This window comes from Astatotilapia calliptera, chromosome 20, assembly GCF_964374335.1.
Source record: "Astatotilapia calliptera chromosome 20, fAstCal68.1, whole genome shotgun sequence".
Lineage (NCBI taxonomy): Eukaryota > Metazoa > Chordata > Actinopteri > Cichliformes > Cichlidae > Astatotilapia > Astatotilapia calliptera.
The window spans coordinates 4223579-4246301 of NC_137441.1; the positions used below are offsets into that span (position 1 = coordinate 4223579).

General features: G+C 40.1%; 1 protein-coding gene across 1 annotated transcript in view; it reads left to right on the plus strand.

The window, feature by feature from the left end:
• cacna1fb (calcium channel, voltage-dependent, L type, alpha 1F subunit) overlaps positions 1-13015 on the plus strand; it is a 46586-nt gene extending 33571 nt beyond the window's left edge. Inside the window, exons 34-51 of the mRNA XM_026153617.2 lie at positions 160-225; positions 1883-1974; positions 3035-3194; positions 3507-3634; positions 4166-4262; positions 4365-4467; positions 5071-5172; positions 5264-5394; positions 6473-6604; positions 6717-6771; positions 6901-7120; positions 7974-8081; positions 8185-8321; positions 8397-8509; positions 8582-8780; positions 8865-8927; positions 9647-9747; positions 9833-13015. Of these exons, the coding sequence (XP_026009402.2) occupies positions 160-225; positions 1883-1974; positions 3035-3194; positions 3507-3634; positions 4166-4262; positions 4365-4467; positions 5071-5172; positions 5264-5394; positions 6473-6604; positions 6717-6771; positions 6901-7120; positions 7974-8081; positions 8185-8321; positions 8397-8509; positions 8582-8780; positions 8865-8927; positions 9647-9747; positions 9833-10096 (2271 nt within the window). The 3' untranslated portion in view covers positions 10097-13015. The remainder of the gene's footprint in view (positions 1-159; positions 226-1882; positions 1975-3034; positions 3195-3506; positions 3635-4165; positions 4263-4364; positions 4468-5070; positions 5173-5263; positions 5395-6472; positions 6605-6716; positions 6772-6900; positions 7121-7973; positions 8082-8184; positions 8322-8396; positions 8510-8581; positions 8781-8864; positions 8928-9646; positions 9748-9832) is intronic.
• The last annotated feature ends 9708 nt before the right edge of the window (positions 13016-22723 follow it).

Below are 22723 nucleotides of genomic sequence, written 5' to 3' on the forward strand. Positions count from 1 at the left end.
TGAAGTCTGGCTTAATCGTGGTTTAAAGCTCTTGTTTCTTTAATGTTGCCCATTGTTCAGTAGCCACAGCTCCCATCTTATATTTTATAATGCAGTGTTTTGTTGCAGTTCTGCTGCCTTGTTCAGCAAAAACTCTAATTTGTTCCTGTCTCTCTGCAGGCTTTGCCATACGTTGCTCTACTTATTGCCATGATCTTCTTCATCTACGCTGTCATCGGCATGCAGGTAAGTTTACACACAGTAAACCTGCAGGGTCATTCTGACTTAATTTATTTATATCAAACATTTTACAACACTAAAAAAGATCTTTGAACAGTTTGTTTTGCCCACTTGAATCTGATTTGGTCAACTTTAATTCTTTGTGCCTTTTCTTCAGTTGTTAGTGTCTTCTTGTTGTCTCATATAAATCATATACATAACAAAATTTCAAGAAGTATCTCAATCTTGAGTAAAGTAAAACACATTCTGGACCACAAATCACTCCACATTCTCTATTGTTCCCTGATTGCACCGTATTTGAATTACTGTGCAGAGGTTTGGGGCAATACTTACAAATGTTCGCTATCATCAATCTTTATATTACAAAAAAGGGCCATAAGGATAATCCATAAAACTGGTTACAGAGATCATACAAATCCACTATTCTTAAAATCAAAAATTCTAAAATTCACAGATCTGGTTCATTTTCTCACAGCACAAATTATATATAAAGCAATAAATAACCTGCTTCCTGACAATATTCTAAAAATGTTTTCTAAAAGGGAACGGGGATACAATTTGAGGGGGGAATTAAATTTAAAACATCCTCGTATCCGTACAACATTAAAAAGTTTTTGCATCTCTGTGTGTGGAGTGAAGCTGTGGAACAGACTAAGTAAAGATATGAAGCAATGTCCAAGCATGGCGCAGTTTAAAAAGCGGTTTAAGGATATGGTTTTTACAGGGTACAGGGAAAAGGTAGAGATTTGATAGGGTGTTCTTGTCTAATATTTTCATGTGTGTGCGCATGCACGGGTTTGTTGGTATGGGTATATATGTATGTGTATATGTATGTATATGTATGTATATGTATGTATGTATATATATATATATGTTTATATGTATGTATATATATATATATGTATGTATATATATATATATGTATGTATATATATATATATGTATGTATATATATATATATGTATGTATATATATATATATATATATGTATGTATGTATGTATGTATGTATGTATGTATGTATATATATATATATATATATATATATATATATATATATATATATGTGTGTATATATTAAATATATATAAAATTGTAGGTTGTGTATCCTTCAGGTGTTAATGGGGTTATTGAAAATGTGTATATGTGCGTATGTGTATGTATACGTAGGTATGGATAGATAGAAACATATATGTGTATATATTAAAAAAAAAAAAAAAAATTACACATAACATATAATGTAATTACAAGGAGGTATTTCTGTAGTCTATTGATACTAGATAGTGGAAAAGGGGTGGGATTAAATAAGCTTATGCTTCTTCCTGCTCCTTTTTGAACATGGACGTTATTTGGAGTTGTGGTTGCTCGTTTTCCTTTTGTTTGCTTTGTTCATTTGTCTCTTTTAATTCTATTTTTTTTTTTTATACTTTTTCAACATGTTCAAAATAAAGATTCAATCAATCAATCAATCAATCAATCAATTCTTGCAAAATCTCTGTGGGTGTCAACCCCTTTAAGTTAGGAAAGAAATTGAAGTCAAATATTTTGTAAATTGGCCGCTCATTTCAATCCAAACAGTCACCGTTAACAATACTGGAAGCCTGTCACAATAAGGACATGCTAAAGCTGCTGACTTTTTTCTTCTGCTCGTCTCCATTTGTCAGACATTTGGGAAGATAGCGATGCAGGATTACACTCAGATCAACAGAAACAACAACTTCCAGACATTTCCTCAGGCTGTTCTCCTCCTCTTCAGGTCAGATGCTCCTCCTGCTGCTTTTATGTCTGTGTAGATTCTTGAGTGCTTGTATTTTTGGCTTGTGAAGAAATTTCACCTCTCATCTAAGAGGCTTCTTCTTAAGCTGCTAATGTTGAGCCCGAGCTATTTAGCCCCTAGTGCGGTTGCCATTTTGGAGCTTGTACTGAGTCTTTCACCCACTATTAATCCCACTATTATTCATGTGAGCTGTGAAGGGTCCCATGAGCCAAGGTGTGAAGCAAACTGTGGGCCAATACTGTCACACTGGCCAGGGTTTGAATTCTCTGAGTCATTGTCTCGTCCCACTATTATGTGGGATGTTGAGGTCAGGTGACTGCATCGCCTGGGAAGGGACTGCAAGACTGTATTATAGATGGCTGATAGATGGTGCCATAAGACACCACCTCTGGTCCCACCACTGTTGCCTCACAGCAAGAAGGTCCTAAGTTCAATTCCACCATCAGGCCGGGTCTTTCTGTGTGGAGTTTGCATGTTCTTCCTGTGTTTGCGTGGGTTCTCCCCGGGTACTCTGACTTCTTCCCACATTCCAACGACATGCAGTTAGTGGGGTTAGGTTAACTCTAAATTACCACAGGTGTGAACGTGAGTGTGAATGGTTGTCTGTCACTGTGTTAGCCCTACAACAGACTGGTGACCTGGTACACCAGGGTGTACCCTGCCTCTCGCCCTAAGAGAGCTGGGATAGGGTCCGGTCCCCCCACAACCCTGACAAGGATAAGCAGAAGAGAATGGATCGATGTTATTCTGCTTCTCCGTGGTTGGTGTCTGAGGTTCTTCACTGAATGCACAGGAAAGCCTCGTGCATAAGAGGTGAAACATCACGAACCAAAAAGAAGTCCAGTACCTTCATTTCAAGTGCTCAAGAGTGCTCAAGTCTGTTTTCATTCGTTCAAAAACTCGCTAAATCACTCCTGGTGTCCCACAAGGATCTACACTGGGTCCTTTGCTTCTTTCTGATTTTCTAAGCACCAGCAGTTCTCCCTATGCAGGACTGAGAATTTATTATTTTCAAGTTTTTTTGTGTGTGTTTGTGCAGGTGTGCTACCGGTGAGGCGTGGCAGGAGATCATGTTAGCCAGTCTTCCAGGTAAACGCTGCGACCCCGAGTCAGACCACGAACCAGGGGAGGAGTTCAGCTGCGGCAGCAACTTCGCCATTGTTTACTTCATCAGCTTCTTTATGCTGTGTGCTTTCCTGGTGAGGTCACACACTCACATACATTTTTTAATCACACATATCTTTAATGAAATTCTGACATAATAGTTAATCAGAAGGAAAATATGAGCAGACTGCTAATGCACATAGGAGCACAAATATTAGAGACACCTTTAACTTTGATTTAGATAATAAGTTATTTTATTCACGGCTGACATTTCTAAACACTGAACATTATTAGCTGCATGAAGACAGATGTTCAAGGTGTGCTTAATAAAGTGGCAATTGAGTATATATATGTGCATTTAAAATGTAACTAAACACCTTTGAATATACTTGTTTCTTCTGCTTCAGATTATCAACCTGTTTGTTGCTGTCATTATGGACAACTTTGACTACCTGACACGTGATTGGTCAATTCTGGGGCCACATCATTTGGATGAGTTCAAGAGGATCTGGTCAGAATATGATCCAGAGGCCAAGTAAGATGATCCGTGGTCCACATATACCCAGGATAATTTAGTGTTTTTATCTTCATGTTTTTAATTTATTTTTTTATTTTTTTAGTTTGGCTTTAGTTAATAATAATTCCTTTGGTGAGAATAGAAACTCCTGCTCCTGCTAAAACACCTGGTTAAATAACTAGTTGTCAAGACACACACACACAGATCCCTCGATTACACTCCATAAAATGTCTTTTTCTCAAATGCAGTATATACTCTTTCATATATTTTTCTGTATCAGACGCACAAAACATATAAAAGTTTTCAATGTGATTTAAATTTCAAAGCAGTCACGCAAATCGAAACTGGAAAGATAATAAATTGAGCTGGGATTTAATCTGCAGCCATGCTCTGGGCTCACTACCCTGCAGTTTCATCTAACTTTTTGATGTTGGGGAGAAAAGTGCATTATTTTTTTCCAGTGTTCATTGACCTAAATCAGGAGGAAAAGTGAATAAAGTTCCAGGTGGAGAGATGATCATAAAATTCCTGATTGTTCTTTGTTCTCAGAGGTCGGATAAAACACCTGGACGTTGTTGCTATGCTGAGAAGGATTCAGCCTCCTCTGGGTTTTGGGAAGCTTTGTCCTCACAGAGTTGCCTGCAAGGTAAAATAGTCACACACTGTGTGCTGTAGCTGCTGTTCAAAAGGTTATAAGCTTGGATTCAAGAGACTTAATTTAACTGGGAGCTATTTTTAACCATCTCAGCGTCTGGTAGCGATGAACATGCCTCTGAATGCTGATGGGATGGTGACCTTCAACGCCACGTTATTTGCTCTGGTTCGCACTGCCCTTAAAATCAAGACCGAAGGTATGTGATATGTCTTTGCAGGAGCTGCTATAAACACACAGGAGTGATTCTGGACAAATTAAAAACTTCAGGAAATCATGGCTCCTCTTTCCTTTTCTGCCACAGCATTAAAAGGTTGACATTATTCAGGAAAACCTTTAGGTTTTATAGCTTTACTATCTGCAAATCCATACTGGACAGCTACTAATGCATTTATAAACTAGCAGCAGCTAAGAGGGAGTCAGAAACTTCTCTGTAACTGATAATCAAATTTATAACATAAATCAGAGACTCATCTGCATATAAACTTACCTAAATCTTTCCGGAATGTGACAATAAACCTTGTGACAGCAAAACTTCATCTCTCTATTATCTAATTCAAAGTTGCAGAAGCTGTTTGCTTTGCAGATTAAATAAATGAAAGTGTATCTTCATAAAGGATGCTGTTATGCAGTAATTTTAAATAGTGAAATTGATTGATTTGTCATCTTTTAGCTTCTCTGTATTATTGAGTTCTTAATCATTGAATCAATACAAAAATAGAAATGAGTCCCTGTTAATAAGCCACAAGCCTGTAACCACAGTAGCCTAGCCATAACTTTTATCGGATTTACCTCTTGCCAGGTATCCCTGAGCAGGAGAACGAAGAGCTGAGGGTGATCATCAAGAAGATCTGGAAGAGAATGAAGCCAAAACTTTTGGACGAAGTCATACCGCCACATGAAGGTACTCTTGCTGCTCACACGACGAGGTAGTACTGTTACTGCAAGTCTCAGCAGGAGTACTGCAGACTGAACTCTCTCTTCTCCATCCACAGAGGAGGAAGTAACTGTTGGGAAGTTTTATGCCACTTTCCTCATCCAAGACTACTTCAGGAAGTTCAGGAGGAGGAAAGAAAAGGGAGATCTGACCGGAGAGAACGACTCACCCAACCAGTCTGCTGTCCAGGTCTGTCTGTCTATTTACTGACAGAAGGCTGCAAAGCGGCAAGATGCAGACCAACAGTATCAGGCAATATAAGACAGGCAGCAGTAAACCAACATGTTTTTGTTCTTTTTTAATGACTGAAGAAACCAAAGCTCCAAACAACAGAGTTTAAATATCCTGGGGTCTTGTTCGTGAGTAATGTGAAGGTAAAGCATGAGATTAACCCAAGAGTTTGTGATGTTCGTTTCCTGCTGAAGAGAGCGCTGAACTGGAGGGCAAAGTTTCCAGTTTCCAGTCTGCATCCCAGCACTGACTTACCATCATGAGATGTGGGTAGTCAAAAAGATAAAAGTTGCTGAAATGAGTTTCGTGTGTAGGGTGGGTAGGTCAACTTTAGAGATGAGGTGAGGAGCTAAGACATCCATAGGTAGCTTGGAATATAATTGCTGCTCCTTGAAATAGAAAGAACCCAGTTGAGGTGATTAGATTAGATGAAACTTTATTAATCCCTCGGGTGGGTTCCTCCGGGAAATTCAGTAAATTCAGGTGGTGCGAGTATCTGATAAAAATTCCTCTTGGACATCTTTGGAGGTTTTCCAGACATGCCCAACTTGGTGGAAACACTTGAGAAGACCCAGAGGTCGCCCGAGAGATTATATAGCTCCTCTAAGCCTGGGAGCACCTCAGGAAGATCTTGAAAATGTTGCTGGGGAAAGCACATCTGGAATACCTGTTTCGCTTGCTAACACAATTTGGAATAATTACATGACGATGGATGGATGGGAAAGCTCCTAGAGAAAATTTGGATACAGGGTTTTGAATCCATGGATGAAGCTGATTATAGGGTCTGTACCAGTGTTTTGTTTGTTTGTTTATATTTTATCCTTCATCTCTGTTCTCCCATCACCTGAGGAGTGCTCAGAGTCACTCATTAATTCGGTCGTCAGTTGTGATGCTTTTGAGAAAGAGCTCTTAAACTGAATTAGAGTCCAACCAAAGCTTGAAGATGCCTTTAGGAAAGAAACTGGGATCTGTATTTGTGCATGATGCTGTTACAACAAGTATGTCTTCATGCATTTTTTTTTGTGTTTCCGTGTAGCTCTGTAAAGCTGGTCTGAAGACTCTGCAGGATCTGGGTCCAGAGATGCGCCTGGCTCTGAACGAAGACCTGGAGGAGGAGGAGGAGGCCATGATGGAGGACGAGGAGATGGAGGAGAATGCTGCATATAAGGTCTTTATTCAGATTTACACACTTAAGCGTCTGACAAACTTCTCAACTTTTTCTTTTTAGAAAATACTTGAATGGGCCTTTAAAAGAGATTAAGTTTGTATTTTGCCTGCAGGCTGAAAATGGTTATGCAGAGAAAGATCGACGTGGCTCTTTACTGACACCTACTGGTAAATGACCAGTTAATTCCTTATCATCAGGCTGCATCATGTAACAACACAAAAGGATTTAAAATGTAAATGAGGAAAACAGTTGTGATTACATGACACTTAGTGTGTCAACCTCACCTTCTTTTGCAGGTCAGGGCGGTGTTGTGGGTGACGGCAGCGTCTCTAACGGAGGTCTGATACACCGGGTCGGGTCTCTCACCAAGATGGCAAACGGCAGCGATCACGACGAACATCTTCGCTGGGGAGACAGCGTGAGGTCATCCATTAATCGACATCCCTACCGCCGCTCATCCGTGAAGAACGGCCTGCTGGACCATGGCCACAAAAGACCGTCATACTCCAAACGAAGGTAGGTGGTCACACAACGGAAACCACTAAGGAAACGTGGCATTTACAGGTGTGACAGCCAATTACAGTCCCCCCCCCTCCAGGTGGTGGCAGCCCCAGCCCCTTACAGATCAATAAGAAACCCTTTAGAGAGAAATTGAGATCAGTTTTCCTTCAAGTGTCGTCTGTCACTGCTTGGTCACTGCTGCACTCTCAACTGGCTCATGCAAGCAAGACTACAAATTTACCATATTGGCTTTCTCCTGTGGGTTGTGACCTCCTCACCTCTCTCATCCTTTAACTTTGCACACTCCCACTGAGGTCTGCTGAGCAGATGCTCCTAACCTGACCTAAGGTCCACATTATAGCTCACAGAGCTGATGGAGTCTTTATGGCAAAAGCCCCTACATAGTGGAATAAACTGCACCTTCCCTTCAGGACCTCAACAAAACCAAAAGTTTTAACCCATTTTTATGCCTCAGCTGTAAAAGGCTGATGGGATGTTGTCATCACTGCGCGGGACAGCGTGGACACCCAGCTGCGTGAACACGAGAATGAGGCGACGTAGGATTTTCAAACTGATACCATAAGTGCACTTTAAGTGTGACGTTGAGCTCAAGGTCAGAGGTCAAGTTTTCTGAAGATCTTGTGAAGGCAATAACTCAAGAAGGAGGTGAGGGGTAGTACTGGCAGCCATCAGTATCTTTATTTATTCTGGCTGCTTTCTACTTCTATGGTTTTACTCTTTTTGTGTATTTTAATATGTTGTGTTGCTCTAATGTTATCTCATTTTATTCTATGAGCTGTACAGTTAAATGTTTTTAATTATGCTTCTAAATAACCTGACTTAATTTGACACTTTCTGTGACCTGTAGAAGGGACTCACGGGACAGATTGTGGAGGAACGGAGACATGGAGGCTTGTGGCGAGCAGGGTTACTACAGCAGAGAAGAAGACAATGACAGCATCACCTCCAGAGAAAGGTACACGTTAGCTTTGATGTCACCCTCAGAGGCGACTGACATTTCTGGAGGGCACACATCGACATAGTGGAAGACCGATTCATTTTCCTTTGTGTGTTTGCAGACATTATCCTGATGAGCCTCCTCTGTACAGAGACCATTACGATGGCCACGCCTCCTATACCAACAGTAGCTATGGTAATGGCTACAGCGAGGGGAGGAGGACGACCAGAAGACGCCTACTTCCTGCCACACCCACAGGTGACACGATGTCCCAGAATCCTCTCTGCAGCGTAACTGCATCATCACACCTCATATGAGTTTTTTGTTTATCAGGTCGGAAGCCGTCGTTTAACATCCAGTGCCTGAGGAGGCAGGGCAGCAGCGACGACCTACCGATCCCCGGGACCTACCACCCGACATCGCCGCCGCGTCGCACGTGCACACAGGTAAAACACACAGCAAGCACACACACACAAATCTCTCTTCTTCAGTGAAATCAAACACTCTCCTCTCCTCAGCAAACGTTCAACAGCTTCGAGTCTCGTCACTCCTCCGGTCGCTCCATGGCGGCCTCCTCGGCATCCTGGGCGAACCCTTGCCCTCGCCGCGGTCGCCTCCTCTATGCTCCTCTAATCCTGGTGGAGGAGGAAGGAAGCCCACCCTGGGGAGGAGGAGGAGGACCTGCGGGTGAAATAAAGAAGGCAGGAGCAGGAAGAGGTGAGGACACCACATTTTTGTTGATTTTAGCCGCACTGTAAACGTGTTCCTGTGGTTTAAAGTCGCACCTTTCTCATCCATCAGGTGTCAGCGTGACAGGTGCGGCACCCAGACCAGCCTGGTACGGCGGCCCTGCGGGGACATCAGGTAAGAGGGACGAACAAATGCACACTAAGATAGTTTTTACACACAAACTCTAGACAGTGTTGCGGCATCAGGTTGAATTTCAGAAATCAGTTGAACTTGAAAATGTATCCTCCTCCTCTTTTTTAATTAGGCAGTGAAAACTGTTATTCTGGCAGTAACCGCAGACAGCCTCTGGGAGAAAGATGCAGTTAGCAGGTCAGCAAAGCATAAACTGACAGCAGCTCTGGCACAGTTACAGGCCTGCCTCCTGTGCAGGGCCTGAATGCTAATGCTGCTGGCCCAAGTTCAGAGGACACATAGTGGTGGAGCAGCGGAGGACCAGAGTGGGCACAGAGGGAAACCGTCTGTGCCCTTTGATATCATTTGTGGAGGGAAAAGGTGCATCAAAATTTTAAGATTATTTGACACTACACGTAGACCCCTGACAAAAAGAACGGCCTCTTTTTGTCATTTTTAAGGATATTAGAAATTTACCGACTTGATCAATAACGTTTCTCTAAAGAACGCTCACATGTACAGCAGGTTGCACAGGTGTATCTGCCGTGCTGTAACTGCAGAGATGTAACATCCAAAGTCAGTGCTGTAGTTAGATTCTTTGTGCGTTTGTGCCATCAAACTGTGTGCATACTCTTGGGTAGGGAGCAGGCCTCCAGGCCAGTTTGTGTCCACGGCCTGTGGTCACGCTCCGTGTCTGAATGTGTCACGTGATTGTGTTGCAGCTCCACCCCCATACAGGGCGTACACAACCCTCAGAGTCCCCTCTCACCTTGGAGCACCGTTCACTGAGAAAAGAGGGTCAGCTGACAGTCTGGTGGAGGCGGTAAGAACTGACTGCTGATTGATCTCTGATTAGTTTCTGTGTCCAGAATCAGCGATTTATCCCGGTTGTGTTAATCTCCGCGCAGGTTCTGATCTCAGAGGGCCTCGGTCTTTACGCTCGAGATCCAAAGTTTGTGGCATTTGCGAAGAGGGAGATCGCTGACGCGTGCCACATGACAGTGGATGAGATGGAGTCGGCTGCCAGCGACCTTCTTGGCTCAGGGAGCCACAGCTTTCTCAGCAACGCTGCCAGCGACCAAGCTGCGCTCTATAGCGATGAGGAGCCAATCAGGACAGGCCATGACGAGGATGAGCTGGCTGATGAGATGACCTGTGTGACATCATTCTGAGGCTCTGGACCAATCAGGATAAAGATGGAGATGGGACATTTGCAATCAGCAGGAGCCATGTTTAGAATGTGACTTCCAGGACACCAAACCAGTTAGAGGAAGGAGTCGGGGAGTAGTTAATTTAAAGTTTTGGTGAATGAGGAGAGATCGAGGTCACTGTTGAAGGATGGATGAAGAGTATGGAGGGATCGGGAGAAGGAACGAAATCAAGGGAGAAGGAAGAAAATAAAAAAGGATGGAAATCTGGATACAAAGGACAAATGGAAGAAGGGAAGGAAGAACAAATGTTAAGAAAGGGTTAAAAATGTCACAAGTTAGGAAAACAATGAAAGCAAGTGGGAAAATAGAAAAAGAAGGATGAGATGAGAAACAAAGAGGGACATGAGGGTTTTTTTAAAAAAAGAAAATGTTGACTTGAGAGGCGACTCCTGCCAACACTCAAGTCACTGACTAGCTGAGGGGCAGGAGGGCCTAGGCAGACAGCACAGCAGCTTCCGGTGACTCCGGGAATTTTTTGGTGGCCTTTTCGGAGACAAAGTCTCTCTAAAGGTTTAAAAGGTTAAACAGGTTTACTCCAGTTCACTCTGCATCAATTCAGATGTGTGCCAGTGACTCAAACAACAAAGTAGAAATAAAACTTTTCACTTTTGCAACCTGTTTGTCCAAAACGTCGCCGCCAGCTCAAAGTGATCCAATGCCAGTGAGCATGGAAAATATGTATTGCTGCTAAAATGTGCTGTAGTAAAATGAGAGGAAACCAAACACAAGTCCTGATATTATACTTATTACATATTGTTTCAATGACTGCAGGCAGTTTTTCACATGACAGTTGGAGTGGTGTGCGATGTAGAGCCATAGACTGTAAATGAAAGATGAACAGAGCCTCAATGACATCGTCCACTTGCCTTGAAGCAAGCCAAGCAGAGCATTAATGACTACCCTGTTGCAATATCATTTTTTACTTTAAACCCATCAGGAACGTATGTAATGATAATTTAAGAGAGCCATAGGGTAATACTTCTATACCCTGGTGGACATTAGAAGGATAAAATTTGAATATGATACAATTTTAGTGACATAACACGAATACATTTTTTAAATGTTTTTTGTCAGACTTAAATGCTATTTTAACTAAATTGTGAGTAAACTAGCAAAAGAGAATATAAATGAATGTTAATAATATAATTTTTACTATTATTTTATCACAAAGGTTTTAGCTATTGACAACTGCAAAGCACCTCAGCATTTTATGTTACATTTAGACACAGAAAATACACAAAAGGTTATGAGTTCAGATACATTTAATACCATAGTTAACCAGCTGATTAAGAATTAGCATTATGCTGTTGTTAGCCTAAAATGCAAACTGGAACTTCTGATAAAAAATTGGCATGTAATACTTTGTCAGACACTAAATTATACAACCACTATCATGTATATTTACTATATACTTATAAAACTCTATAATACATGTCATAATTTAATAAAGATTAGCAAGTTGCTGGGTAGCTAAGCTAAGTGCTGACTTCTGCTAACCACTAACGGTTGCGTACAGATTTAGTTTAGCGCTAGCTAATACTCAGTACCTTTGCTTGTCTTTACTTTCTGTCTTTAGTTTATGTTATATAATGTCACAGTCAGATAAAGTTTAATCCGTGTAACTTCACGGATATCTTTAAACAACAGACACACCAAACAATTAGCGGCAGTACAGTTCACCAGCACTGGTGCTGCCCCTCTTTAGGCTTAAGGCACTTAAAAATGGCCAGTATTGATAAAGCTACTCTAATGCAGTCTCTGAATGAAGCCGATGAGCTGGTAATGAGAAGGCAAGGTTTATGCAGTAACACAATAATGCTAATAAAAATAAAGCAACTGAAGCAAATGAATACGAGCTAGCTGTGTTCCCATCTTGTTAGCAGATGATTTAATCATTTGAATGATAGCAGAAAGAAGAGGTTAACGTATAAACTGGATAAATCTTTTAACATTTTGCTGAAATTGTTGATCAAAAAAGTTCTCGTGGCAGAATAATTTTTTCTTCAGAAGATGCAGAAATAAAAACATTGTTTTCTTCCATAGCATTTATTTATTTTTCCAAGTGCTCATGTCAAAACTCCACCTATATGTCAGTGTAATTAATAATCCATTTGTATGTTTTTGTAAACATGAATTTAAGAAAAGAGGAATTGAAGTAAAATTATAAATATGGAAGAATTAAGGGAAAAAGTTTAAAATTTAATGTGTCAAAGTCAAAGGAGAGGTATCCTTGAACTTCCATTGATAGGTTTGTGCAGTGAGTAAGGAAAATGTGACTGAGGCTGGGAACGAGACGCTTGTGATGAAGAAGCATAAATAAGTGGAGCATAAGCTGAGCTTCATTTAGTTTTCACAGTCACAGGTTTTGTATCAGGACTGTTGATGTGTTTGATGTTGCTGTTGAAGGATGTGCTCTGTGATTCGTACAGCTGTGGGGAACATTTTATTTCTCATGTTTCATTAACGTGTTTTAATGAAAGTCTTATCTACACACAAAGACCTGAAAAGACTTTGCTTTTGTTTGTTTTTTTATTTGTCAGGAGTGTGTTTGTTTGATGTATTCAGCTTTTCTTATTTCAGATGTTTGATATTTTTTATTGACTTTCACAGAAAGGACGGGATTTCCGTTTCATTCGTGCCGGCCAGCAGTCCAGTGGTGTTTATGTCTCTTCTGAACTTTTGTGTTTTCGTCTTTTTCTCTTTTTTTCCATTCTTTTTTCTTTCCAACAGTTTGCACAGTTTCCCAGCAGTTAAGGGCTTTTAATTCCACACCTGGATTTTCTCCTCACAACGCCCTCAGACATTAAACTACCATGTTCAGCTGAGAAACAGCTCTGTCTGAACCTTCATTTACCTCAAATAAAGACTGAAAACAACCTACTGCCGGACTCTTCTGTGTTAATATTCATACCCAGTGCACAATACTGTAAGACAGCACACTTAAAACAACTTGTTTTATCTTATTCGAGAGAGACTTGACCCAGTTGGCACTCATGCAAACTCACAGCATATAAAAATGCAGAACATATACAGCAGGATGTACAACAATCTATATCTAACATTTTTCTGCAAATTATTCAATGCGAAAGTATCTGGTAAGTACGGTGGCCCCCAGAGGTGTGGACTCGAGTCACATGACTTGGACTCGAGTCAGACTCGAGTCATTAATTTTATGACTTTAGACTTGACTTGAAAAAATGTTCTAAGACTTGTGACTTGACTTGGACTTTTACACCAATGACTTGGGACTTGAATTGGACTTGAACCGGTTTACTTGAAAAGACTTGATATTTTACCCCAAATATAAAATTTAACATGCATATTATATAGAGATTGAAAATGTGACGTCATTCACGGGTAGAACCGCAAAGGATTCTGGGAACTCGTGGCAAGAGGTACTAGCGCACACAGACTTTCAATTGAAATCAGTCACACAGCGATAAAAAGAAACACAAAAATGGCAAGAAGCTGTTGTATTATTAACTGCAATAGCCGGTCGCATGACAGCCACGGGAAGCCGACGGGTAAAGAGATCGGTTGTTATCGGATTACCTCATTGAAGAGAAATTGTTCGAGCCATGTTTCCGAAGTAACAAAGACACGACGGATGGCCTGGATTGCAGCCATTCAAAGATCAAATATAACGTCCCAGAACACTCCAGCTCACAGGTTAGTCTGCTCCAAGCATTTACACGAAGGTCAGTGTTTTTTAGTAGTTAATACGTCATTTTTCATAAAATAATTGGTGATATAGGTTACAAGCAAGTCTGGCGCTGAACAGAAATTGTCGCGCTATGCTCCTTTGTTTATTGTGCATAAATAGTAAATTATCCTGACACAATATTGCGTTTCGCTTCTGTTATTATGGTACATTGACAAAAACATACTTTTATTCACAGGATAAAACGGGTTTTTTTGTATCACTAATTGCCCAGTACGATTACAGCATACAATATTATTGTCACTGCTACATTTCTGTGATGCTACCAGAAATTATTTCCACTACTAATTAATTACCGTTGAGCTCAAAGGTCCTATTAATAAACGGTTAACGAATGTATATTTATGACGACGATTTGTGAGACTGGTAAACTTATGATACGTACGATGGTCTTTCGTTCGACACGGTACATTTCAAGGTCCTGCACCCATCCGTCGGTAAACTGTACCTGGGCTTGTTGCAGTGACCTGAAGTTACTAAACTTCATGAGTGTATGCACTCACTCCAAGAACCGTATGATTATAAATATGCATATAAATATGCTACGATGAGATAGCTGACTTCATCTAACTAGCAAATGTTGTCCAGGCTACGTTGGTGATGCAGTTTTTTTTTAATGTGTATGATATTTTTGTCATGCGATTTTAAAGCCGGTCCTACAACCGCATCCAAGAATAACATGCAGCTTATCTCAGAACTGTCGGTGAAAATTATTCTTGGAGCTAGGTTTAATTGAGCTGCATTTTAAAGAGGTGCAATTTCACAATTTGTGTATATTTTCTAAGTTCACTATTTTGTCATGTGTTGAGAAAAACACAGATTTAAAAATTACATGGTCTAATATTTACATTTAGCATAACTGCAACATTATTTTTTCGTTTTTTTGAATGACTCGAAAGGACTTGAAATTCAAAGTTTCAGACTTGTGACTTGACTCGGACTTTTACACCGGTGACTTGAGACTCGACTCGGACTTGCCTGACATTACTTGAGACTTGACTTGAGACTTGAGGATAAAGACTTGAGACTTACTTGAGACTTGCAAAACAATGACTTGGTCCCACCTCTGGTGGCCCCTAGAGACAAAGCATGAACAAACTCCAAAACACTTACAAACTCCAAAACACAACAGAAGTGCTGCAGGACGCTAGGGGCAGTGTTGAGCTCGATTTGCAAAATAAACGGCAAGTTTGTTGCAAACACATGGGCTGTGTCCCAATTCAGGGGCTGTGTCCCAATTCAGGGGCTGTGTCCCAATTAAGAGACCGCACGCTTGAAGTACGCGCACTACGCGTACTACGTACGGTGCGTAGTACGTAGTACGAGAAGTGCGGAAGTGAGAGGCTTGTGAAATGGGACGGTCTAGCCTCCGTCGCGCTGTTCAGGTTGCCTAGCAACCATGATACTAACGAGAAACGTTTCATGCAGCATTGTTTGACAGAAATGAAGGAGAGAAAATGTTTTGTTGGTCATTCATTTTTTATGACATAACTTTGATTAGCTGAGCATCTGAGGCTGAGACCATGGGACTGTAAAACATGATTGTTGGGCTTCATTTCTGTACTGAACTGATACTAACTAATATTAGCTAGTAAATAACAATTAGCTAATGTTGTTCATGAGACTAAAGTCATCTCACTGTGGTAATGAAAAAAAAAAATATATATATATATATATATATATATATATATATATATTACAGGATATATTACAGCAGTGAGCTTGAACTCTGGGTCAAAGATTCAAGTTGCATTTATTTATATTACCTATCACCTTAAATCTTCACTCAAAGACAAGTATCTTTGACAGTGTATAGATGTATTATACATAACAGACAAATATTGTTTGTTTAATATGTTGGCATTACATTACATTTGGCTCATTGCTTACATATATGTATAAAAAGAAAATGTACAAGCTGTGAAAACTGTTTCTGATAGAATGAAGAGTAGACTGATATATTAAATATTCCTTTATTGGGTGAGAAAATCAGACCATGTCATAACTGCTTTAAGTCATACAGAATAGATATCAGAGCCTTAAACAGGCTGGCTTCTGCTAAATGGGTCAAACTGGGCAGAAAGTCTACAAACACATAACATCCTTATAGAATATGATGTAACACTATAGATCAACTTAGCTCAGAATATATAAAGCATATAAACAATTACAGCAATATGATGCAACAAACACAGCAGTGCTACTGATCCAAAATCCTCAAAGCTTCATAGAACTGAAACCAACATTTATTTTTAGCTCCATTCTGCTGCTGATACAGACTTTAGGTTTCTGAATATTAAACTTGTTGCTGCCTTTCATAGTGTGTAACTTGAAGGCCCTGAGTACTTTCTCCCACACTGAAAACACTGGGATGATAACATTATTTGAACATTACCTAATAAGACTGATTCAGGACAGACAATTAGTTATTTTAAACTTTCCTAGCAGTCCTTCACAAACAGGGAACAGTCTGTCTATTCTCTCCATCTGTCAGCTGCTGCTGGCTCTTCCTCCTCCTCTTCCTCACACACTGCTGAGATTGTCCTGGTGGATCATCAGGGGTGCAAAGCCTCACAGATGATGTGCAGCAGTGTGTCCCTCAGTCTGTCCTCACTCTGGACACTTGCAGTTGTCACACATGGAAATCAAATGTGTGATAAGCTGCAGGATTCAAACACAAGTGTAACTTATAAACACATGTTCATACTTTTATTCCACAATCAGAGAGAAAGAAACAGAGAGAGAGTGCAGGACAGACAGACAGGTGACAGTCTCAGGTGTAGACACTGCTACAAAACAGCACCAGAAAAGCAGGATTTAGTGTTTGTGTTATTACGAGTGCTAAACAAGAAGAGTTCCCAGATGGTACAGTGGACACAGGTACTTCCTGGCTTGTGTAGTTACTAGGTAACAAAAGCTCATCACTGCCCCTAGCGTCCTGGAGCACTTCCGTTGTGTTTCAGAGTTTGCATGTGTTTTGGAATTTGTAAGTGCTTTGTCTCTAGGGACCACCGTAGGTAAGAAACTACAGTCAGAGGAGTTCAGCCGGTACCAGGAAGTTTATAACTTTGTAAAAAAAAAAAAAAAAAGGAAACTGCTTTTGCTAGTTTTGTTCAGCCTTCAGTGAAATTTGGCCTCATACTTTCATTTCTAGTTTAAGTTAGACTCTTAAAACATTTCAACCTAAATAAAATTCTTGTGGATTCTTGACACTTTAACTAACTAGTGCACACATGGCCACGCTACAGTCCACGAATAAAGACTGTGTTAGTTGATGTGATGTAATTCTGATACTGATATCCAAAGTAAGTATATTTAATATTTACCAAGATGTTTTTGTGGCGAAATGAAAACGATACCCTGCTTAAAGGTGGAATAGGTTCATAAACTACAAACAGATCAATTGTTGGTAGGTGTTTGCCAGGCAACGTGATGACATGATAATATTTGATATTAATGTGATTGCTCAACTCCTGATCACATAGGAGTCGTCTGTGGACAGATAGATTTTCTTGTATTATAATAAGATCCAGTCTGATGTCCACAGGGACGTGTGCTCTCTCCCTTATTATTTATCCTCTACACAAATGTGTGTCAGAGCATCATTAGGATAATGAGAACAATCGTGTCCCAGTCCTGAATAATTTTCTTAAATAATGCGATGAGTCTCGTCTTCAGTCTAACTAATACAAATGATATGATCACTGATTAATAGAAAATGTCATATACAAGAGGTCACGTGTGTTAAGGGTCAGATGGTGGAATGTGTTTGGTAATCATATCTCTCTAGCAGGAGCTTTTGTGTTAATTTGGGTTCGGCTTCTGCGGCCACTCTGCCATGGGGTGTACCGCAGGGATCTATTCTTGGACCACTACTGTTTTCATTATATCTCTTTTTTTTCAGTCCCAATTGTTCCTCTGGTACACCAGATGTTGACTTTGCTGTTCTGACCCCTCACCCTTACTAATCTTGGGGTAAAAATCGACACTGCATCTAGTTTTGATGGCCATTCTATTACCTCAGACGTCTGTCGAAGGTTAAGCCTTTTTTTCCCCAGGCGCGACTTGGAAACTGTCATCCATGCTTTTATAACCTCACACTTGGATTACTGCAAATCCCTTTTAACAGGGGCTGGCCAGGCCATTCTGTCACGCCTGCAACTGGTGCAGAATGCTGCAGCACAGTTTTTAACTGGTAAAAGAAAATTTGAACATATTAATCTGGTTCTGACCTCCTTACACTGGCTTCCAAATGAATATAGAATCTATTTTAAAATCATTTTACTTTTAGTTAAAACAGAATACATTTAGTTATTCTGTTTTAAGAAGTAATTGAGCTGTTGAGAAACTGCTTTTTCAATGATCTCACTTAAAAATTGGACATTTGAGATCGGCCTGTAGTTGTTCATTTGTGTCTTGTCAAGATTGTCCTTTTTCAGTATAGGTTTAATTACAGCAGTTTTTAGAGGTTCTGGAAACACACCTGACATTAAAGAAAAGTTGACGATCTGTAACAGGTCTGACTCCAAAGTCTTTGAGACCTTTTTGAAAAAACTTGTTGGCAGGACATCTAAACAGCAGGAGGAGGAGTTCAGTTGACCTAAGATGTCCTCCAGGTCTTTGCTGTTAATAGGTTGAAACTGTTTCATGGTGTTTAAACAGTTTTTCGGTGATGTCAGAGAAGTAGGACCTCCTTGCACTCCTCAGTTGTAAATTATAATTGTGAAGTTTCTCTTTATAGATGTCATAGTGAACCTGGAGGTTTGTTTTTCTCCATCTGCGCTCAGCTTTCCTACACTCTCTTTTTTCATTTTTCACCAGTGTGGAGTTTCTCCATGGAGACTTTTTCCTTCCAGAGATAACCTTCACCTTAATGGGAGCAATAGTGTCCATTACATTTAACATGTTAGCATTGAAGCTATTGACGAGCTCATTGACTGAACCTCTGGACAGGTCAGGTGTTAATGGGAAGACCTGGTTAAAGATCTCACTACTGTGTTCAGTTATACACCGTTTTGTGATCACTGCTGTTGATATATTTGTGTGGGCTGAAATTTTATGGTATTCTAAATATTTTGGACAATTATTCATTATTATAGTGTTTATATTGACTCTGCTTTCCTCTGTGTCATAGTTTAAATATTTATCTGTAAAGAGCAGAAACTCTCTCATTCAAACAGGCTGATTGGTGAATCCCAGATGGACCCAGACCGGCTGGATCAATTTTACTTGTCGACTTGCAGCCTCAGCTCGCGTCATTCTTCCTTCTGGACACGGCTTCGAGTCCCAAAGTGCAGAACAGCACTGTATAAACACGGCAGCTTTCCTGCAGCAGGCCTCATTCAGAGAAAGAGACTGTGGCTTTGATCTCCTACCTGACGCTGTGTGAATTATTTATGACTATTTTACTTCTTCATTAAGTCGCATTATGCTCATCTGTTTGTTTGTTTTTGAAAACATGCATGTGAGGATAGATGGCTGTGCCTGTGGATGCTAATAAAGGAATCTGAACAATGCACCTTTGTAAATATATGATGATAAATAATATAGGTGTATGTTAATTCTCAGAGTGGCTTTGTCCACTGCTTCAAAAACATGTTGTAAAAATGAACTTAAACCAAAGGATATGTGGGACATTTTTTACTTTTAATTTCATTGATTTTATTTTCTATTTGTCACGGAAACATCATTGTCATCAGGAAAAAGATACCTTTTAATAAATGCAGATACTGGTTCATTTTGCCTGCGGTCCATGGGCAGGTACAGACTATATTAAATGAAATCTGATGTATTTATTGTTGCAACTAAACTGCATTTTGGTCACCTCCATTATCTTGTGTTAAATGTGTTTTAGTGTGGTCACCGTATTGTTACAGGGCAAACATTTTTCTCAATGCGTGTTGATAGAATAAGGAGCTGTGTGCCTTAGAACTCCTGGAGCTTTCAGTGAGTTTCCCCCTTGAATGCTTTTTGGTCCCCCACCCACTAAAATCCTGGAAGCAACCCTGGTGGTTAAACGTAGAGATGCATAAACTCACAGCTAAAATAGGGGATGCTGCAGTATAAATTTATATTTTTATTCTCATCAGAAAAGTAGCTTCCAAGTGTTGTCTTGACATCAAATGTATGGATGAAATGCAGACTGAATTTTTTCAACTGCCCAGTCTGTGTTAGAGACATGCATATTACTGAGATCCTTCAGAGTTTCCCAATCTTATCTTGAAAAAGTCCAAACTCTGTTTGAAGGTTGGGTTTGTTACAAAGGATCAAAACCCACCACTGTAAAATAACATTACAAAAACATGTAGCATAAAATATTACAAGGGCCTACCTGTGAAACAAAATGTGTCACTATTGTACCTACCTGTGTGGAGTGACAGGTCTGACCCAGTCTGATGTGGTCTGAGCTCCCTCTGCTGGCTGACTGAAGGATGAGCTCCAGTTGAAAGAAGGAAGGAAGGAAGGAAGGATGGAAGGATGGAAAGGATCACTCACTCAAAATCCGTCTTTCAGCCCTAACTGGAGCTCAGCTAGCTCATTTGATTCAAACAGAATTAACAGCCCATTTCCATCTGTTGCCATTTCCATGACACACACACCAAACCAGCAGACATAGCCTGTTGCCATTGTTGCACAAAGGTCAGGGAAACCTGTGCCACCTGAAAGCCATGACATAATCTTCCCTCTGCCAGGGATACCACATGACCACACGTAAAACCCCACCTTCCAGGTTCCTCATTGGCAGATATGCGTGTGATTGGTTGTTTTAAATGTTTTCTACTCTTTATCTGTTTCACTTTAAACCTTCTCCTGTATTTATAAAGCCTATAAACCACCATATCTAGGAACAGCTGGAGGTTTTACCTCTTTAGAGTCACTTCAGCCCAAATTATCTTGAGAAGGGGAAGGGGCGGGGAGGTCATATAAGGGCTGGGTGTGTTCTCCAACTCATTTGTCTGATCTGTGCCATCCTGACACACCTGCAAGTCTGTTTGAAATGATGCTGCTAATTGCTACAAGAATTTATTGTTTGTCCTTTGACTTAAAAACTGCCACTCTGAGATTTGGGGTCACTTTGAAAAGCCCTTGTTTTGACAGAAAAGTATGCTTGAGCTAATATGACGTTAAATTCACAGGTGATTTTTATGTAATATCTTTAGGGGAGTACGTAGTGTTTTAGGGTTTTTTTTGTTTGTTTGTTTGTTTGTTTGTTTTTATTCAAATCCAGTGAGTTAAAATGCTAACCAGAGATGCTTGCACACACTGATGAGTGTCTGGCACATCAGCATTTATGGGTTTAATTATGACGTCATGGTCAACAGCTCCATGCAGTAAAAACTTCCCCCTCAAAATGAATAAAATGAATACAGCATACCACCTGTACACACTACTCCCTTCATGAGCAGCACCATTTGGTTCTTGCAGACTTCTTGTCTTCTTGGTCAGCACGCACCAGGTCGGGTTAAAGCCTGTGTCTTCTCTTCTGTGAAGGGCGTAGTGCACACCATAGCAGGAAGTCATAAGTGGTGTCTTTAATCGGCACCACACTTTCCAGCTGTGCTGATTGTTAGAGGTTTTATTTATTGATTAAACAGTGACTTTGCATGATGAGTACTGCTGGAACACCAGGGTGACGGTTGTTTAAGATACTGTGCTGTGCAAAAGTCTTGACACACGACAATTCTTCATGTTTTAGGGAAACGAGTACAACAGTTTATTAAAGGAACATGATTTTTTGCAAATGGTTGTTGTTAATGAAGTTTATAAAGAGCCAATTTTTTTAAATGAATCATTCCACTAAATGCAATCAATGTTACTTTAACTTAAAAATATAACTATCTTTCAAAAGCACCGACTTACTGAAGTGACCTAAATGTTTTTGAACTTCAGTCGTCTAGCTTAATGCAATCTCTCAACAAATCAACAAGTGATGATGTTAATCATAATGACCTCTGAGTGGCAGGGTGGGGGGTGACTGAGAGGCACAGACTGTAAGTAAAGGATAAATGTAGCATGCTGGTTTAAGTAAGGTCTTATTCTTTTTAATGACCACCAGGGGGCGACTCCAGTAACTGCAAAAATGAAAGAAGACTTCATATTTGCAGTTTCTTGGTAGACTGAGAAAATAGACCTAGACTCTCACGGACTATGGTATGAATAAAATCAGTCCTAGCTTAAAGTACTCCTGAATACAGCACAATGTTCATTTTTGTTAACTGTGGTCATTATCAGACTCACATGACTTCTGACTGACACCAGGATGGCTGCAGTATCATAAAACCAAAAGTGATCAGGTGGCTAGCATCAAATAATTATTAGTAGTTATTGTTGTATCGAAACTCCATAATGCAGTCAAAGATGTTGTTTATACCTCAGTCTACATGTGGATACTGATGGGAACAGTTCCTTGTCTACTCTGAATTTCATTTTGGAACATTTGTATAGGAGTGCTCCCACAGGCACAGAGGGACCAGGATGAATGCCACTGCAATACGAATGTCTGTCAGAAATTTGGCTTTAAACTTTGACAAAAATTGAATTAAAGCCACTGAATGATTCAGGATTAAGATCTACTTGTATTTGTAACATATATTGGTTCCTAAATTGTGTAAGCATTAAATGTTTATTTGAATTAACTGTTAAATCAAATTATGAGCTGAGGTTTTTGTTTTAATGTTATAAAAATATAAATCTGCGTTACAGATTACATTTATACGTCACGTATTGGGTCACATGATCACAAGCACGTCACCACCACCTTCTACCGTGATGACGCAATCCCCCCCCCCCCCTCCAAGAAATAAAAGCTAAATTTTTAATTTAATAAAATAAATATTTTTTTTTTAATAATCATATTTAATGTTTGT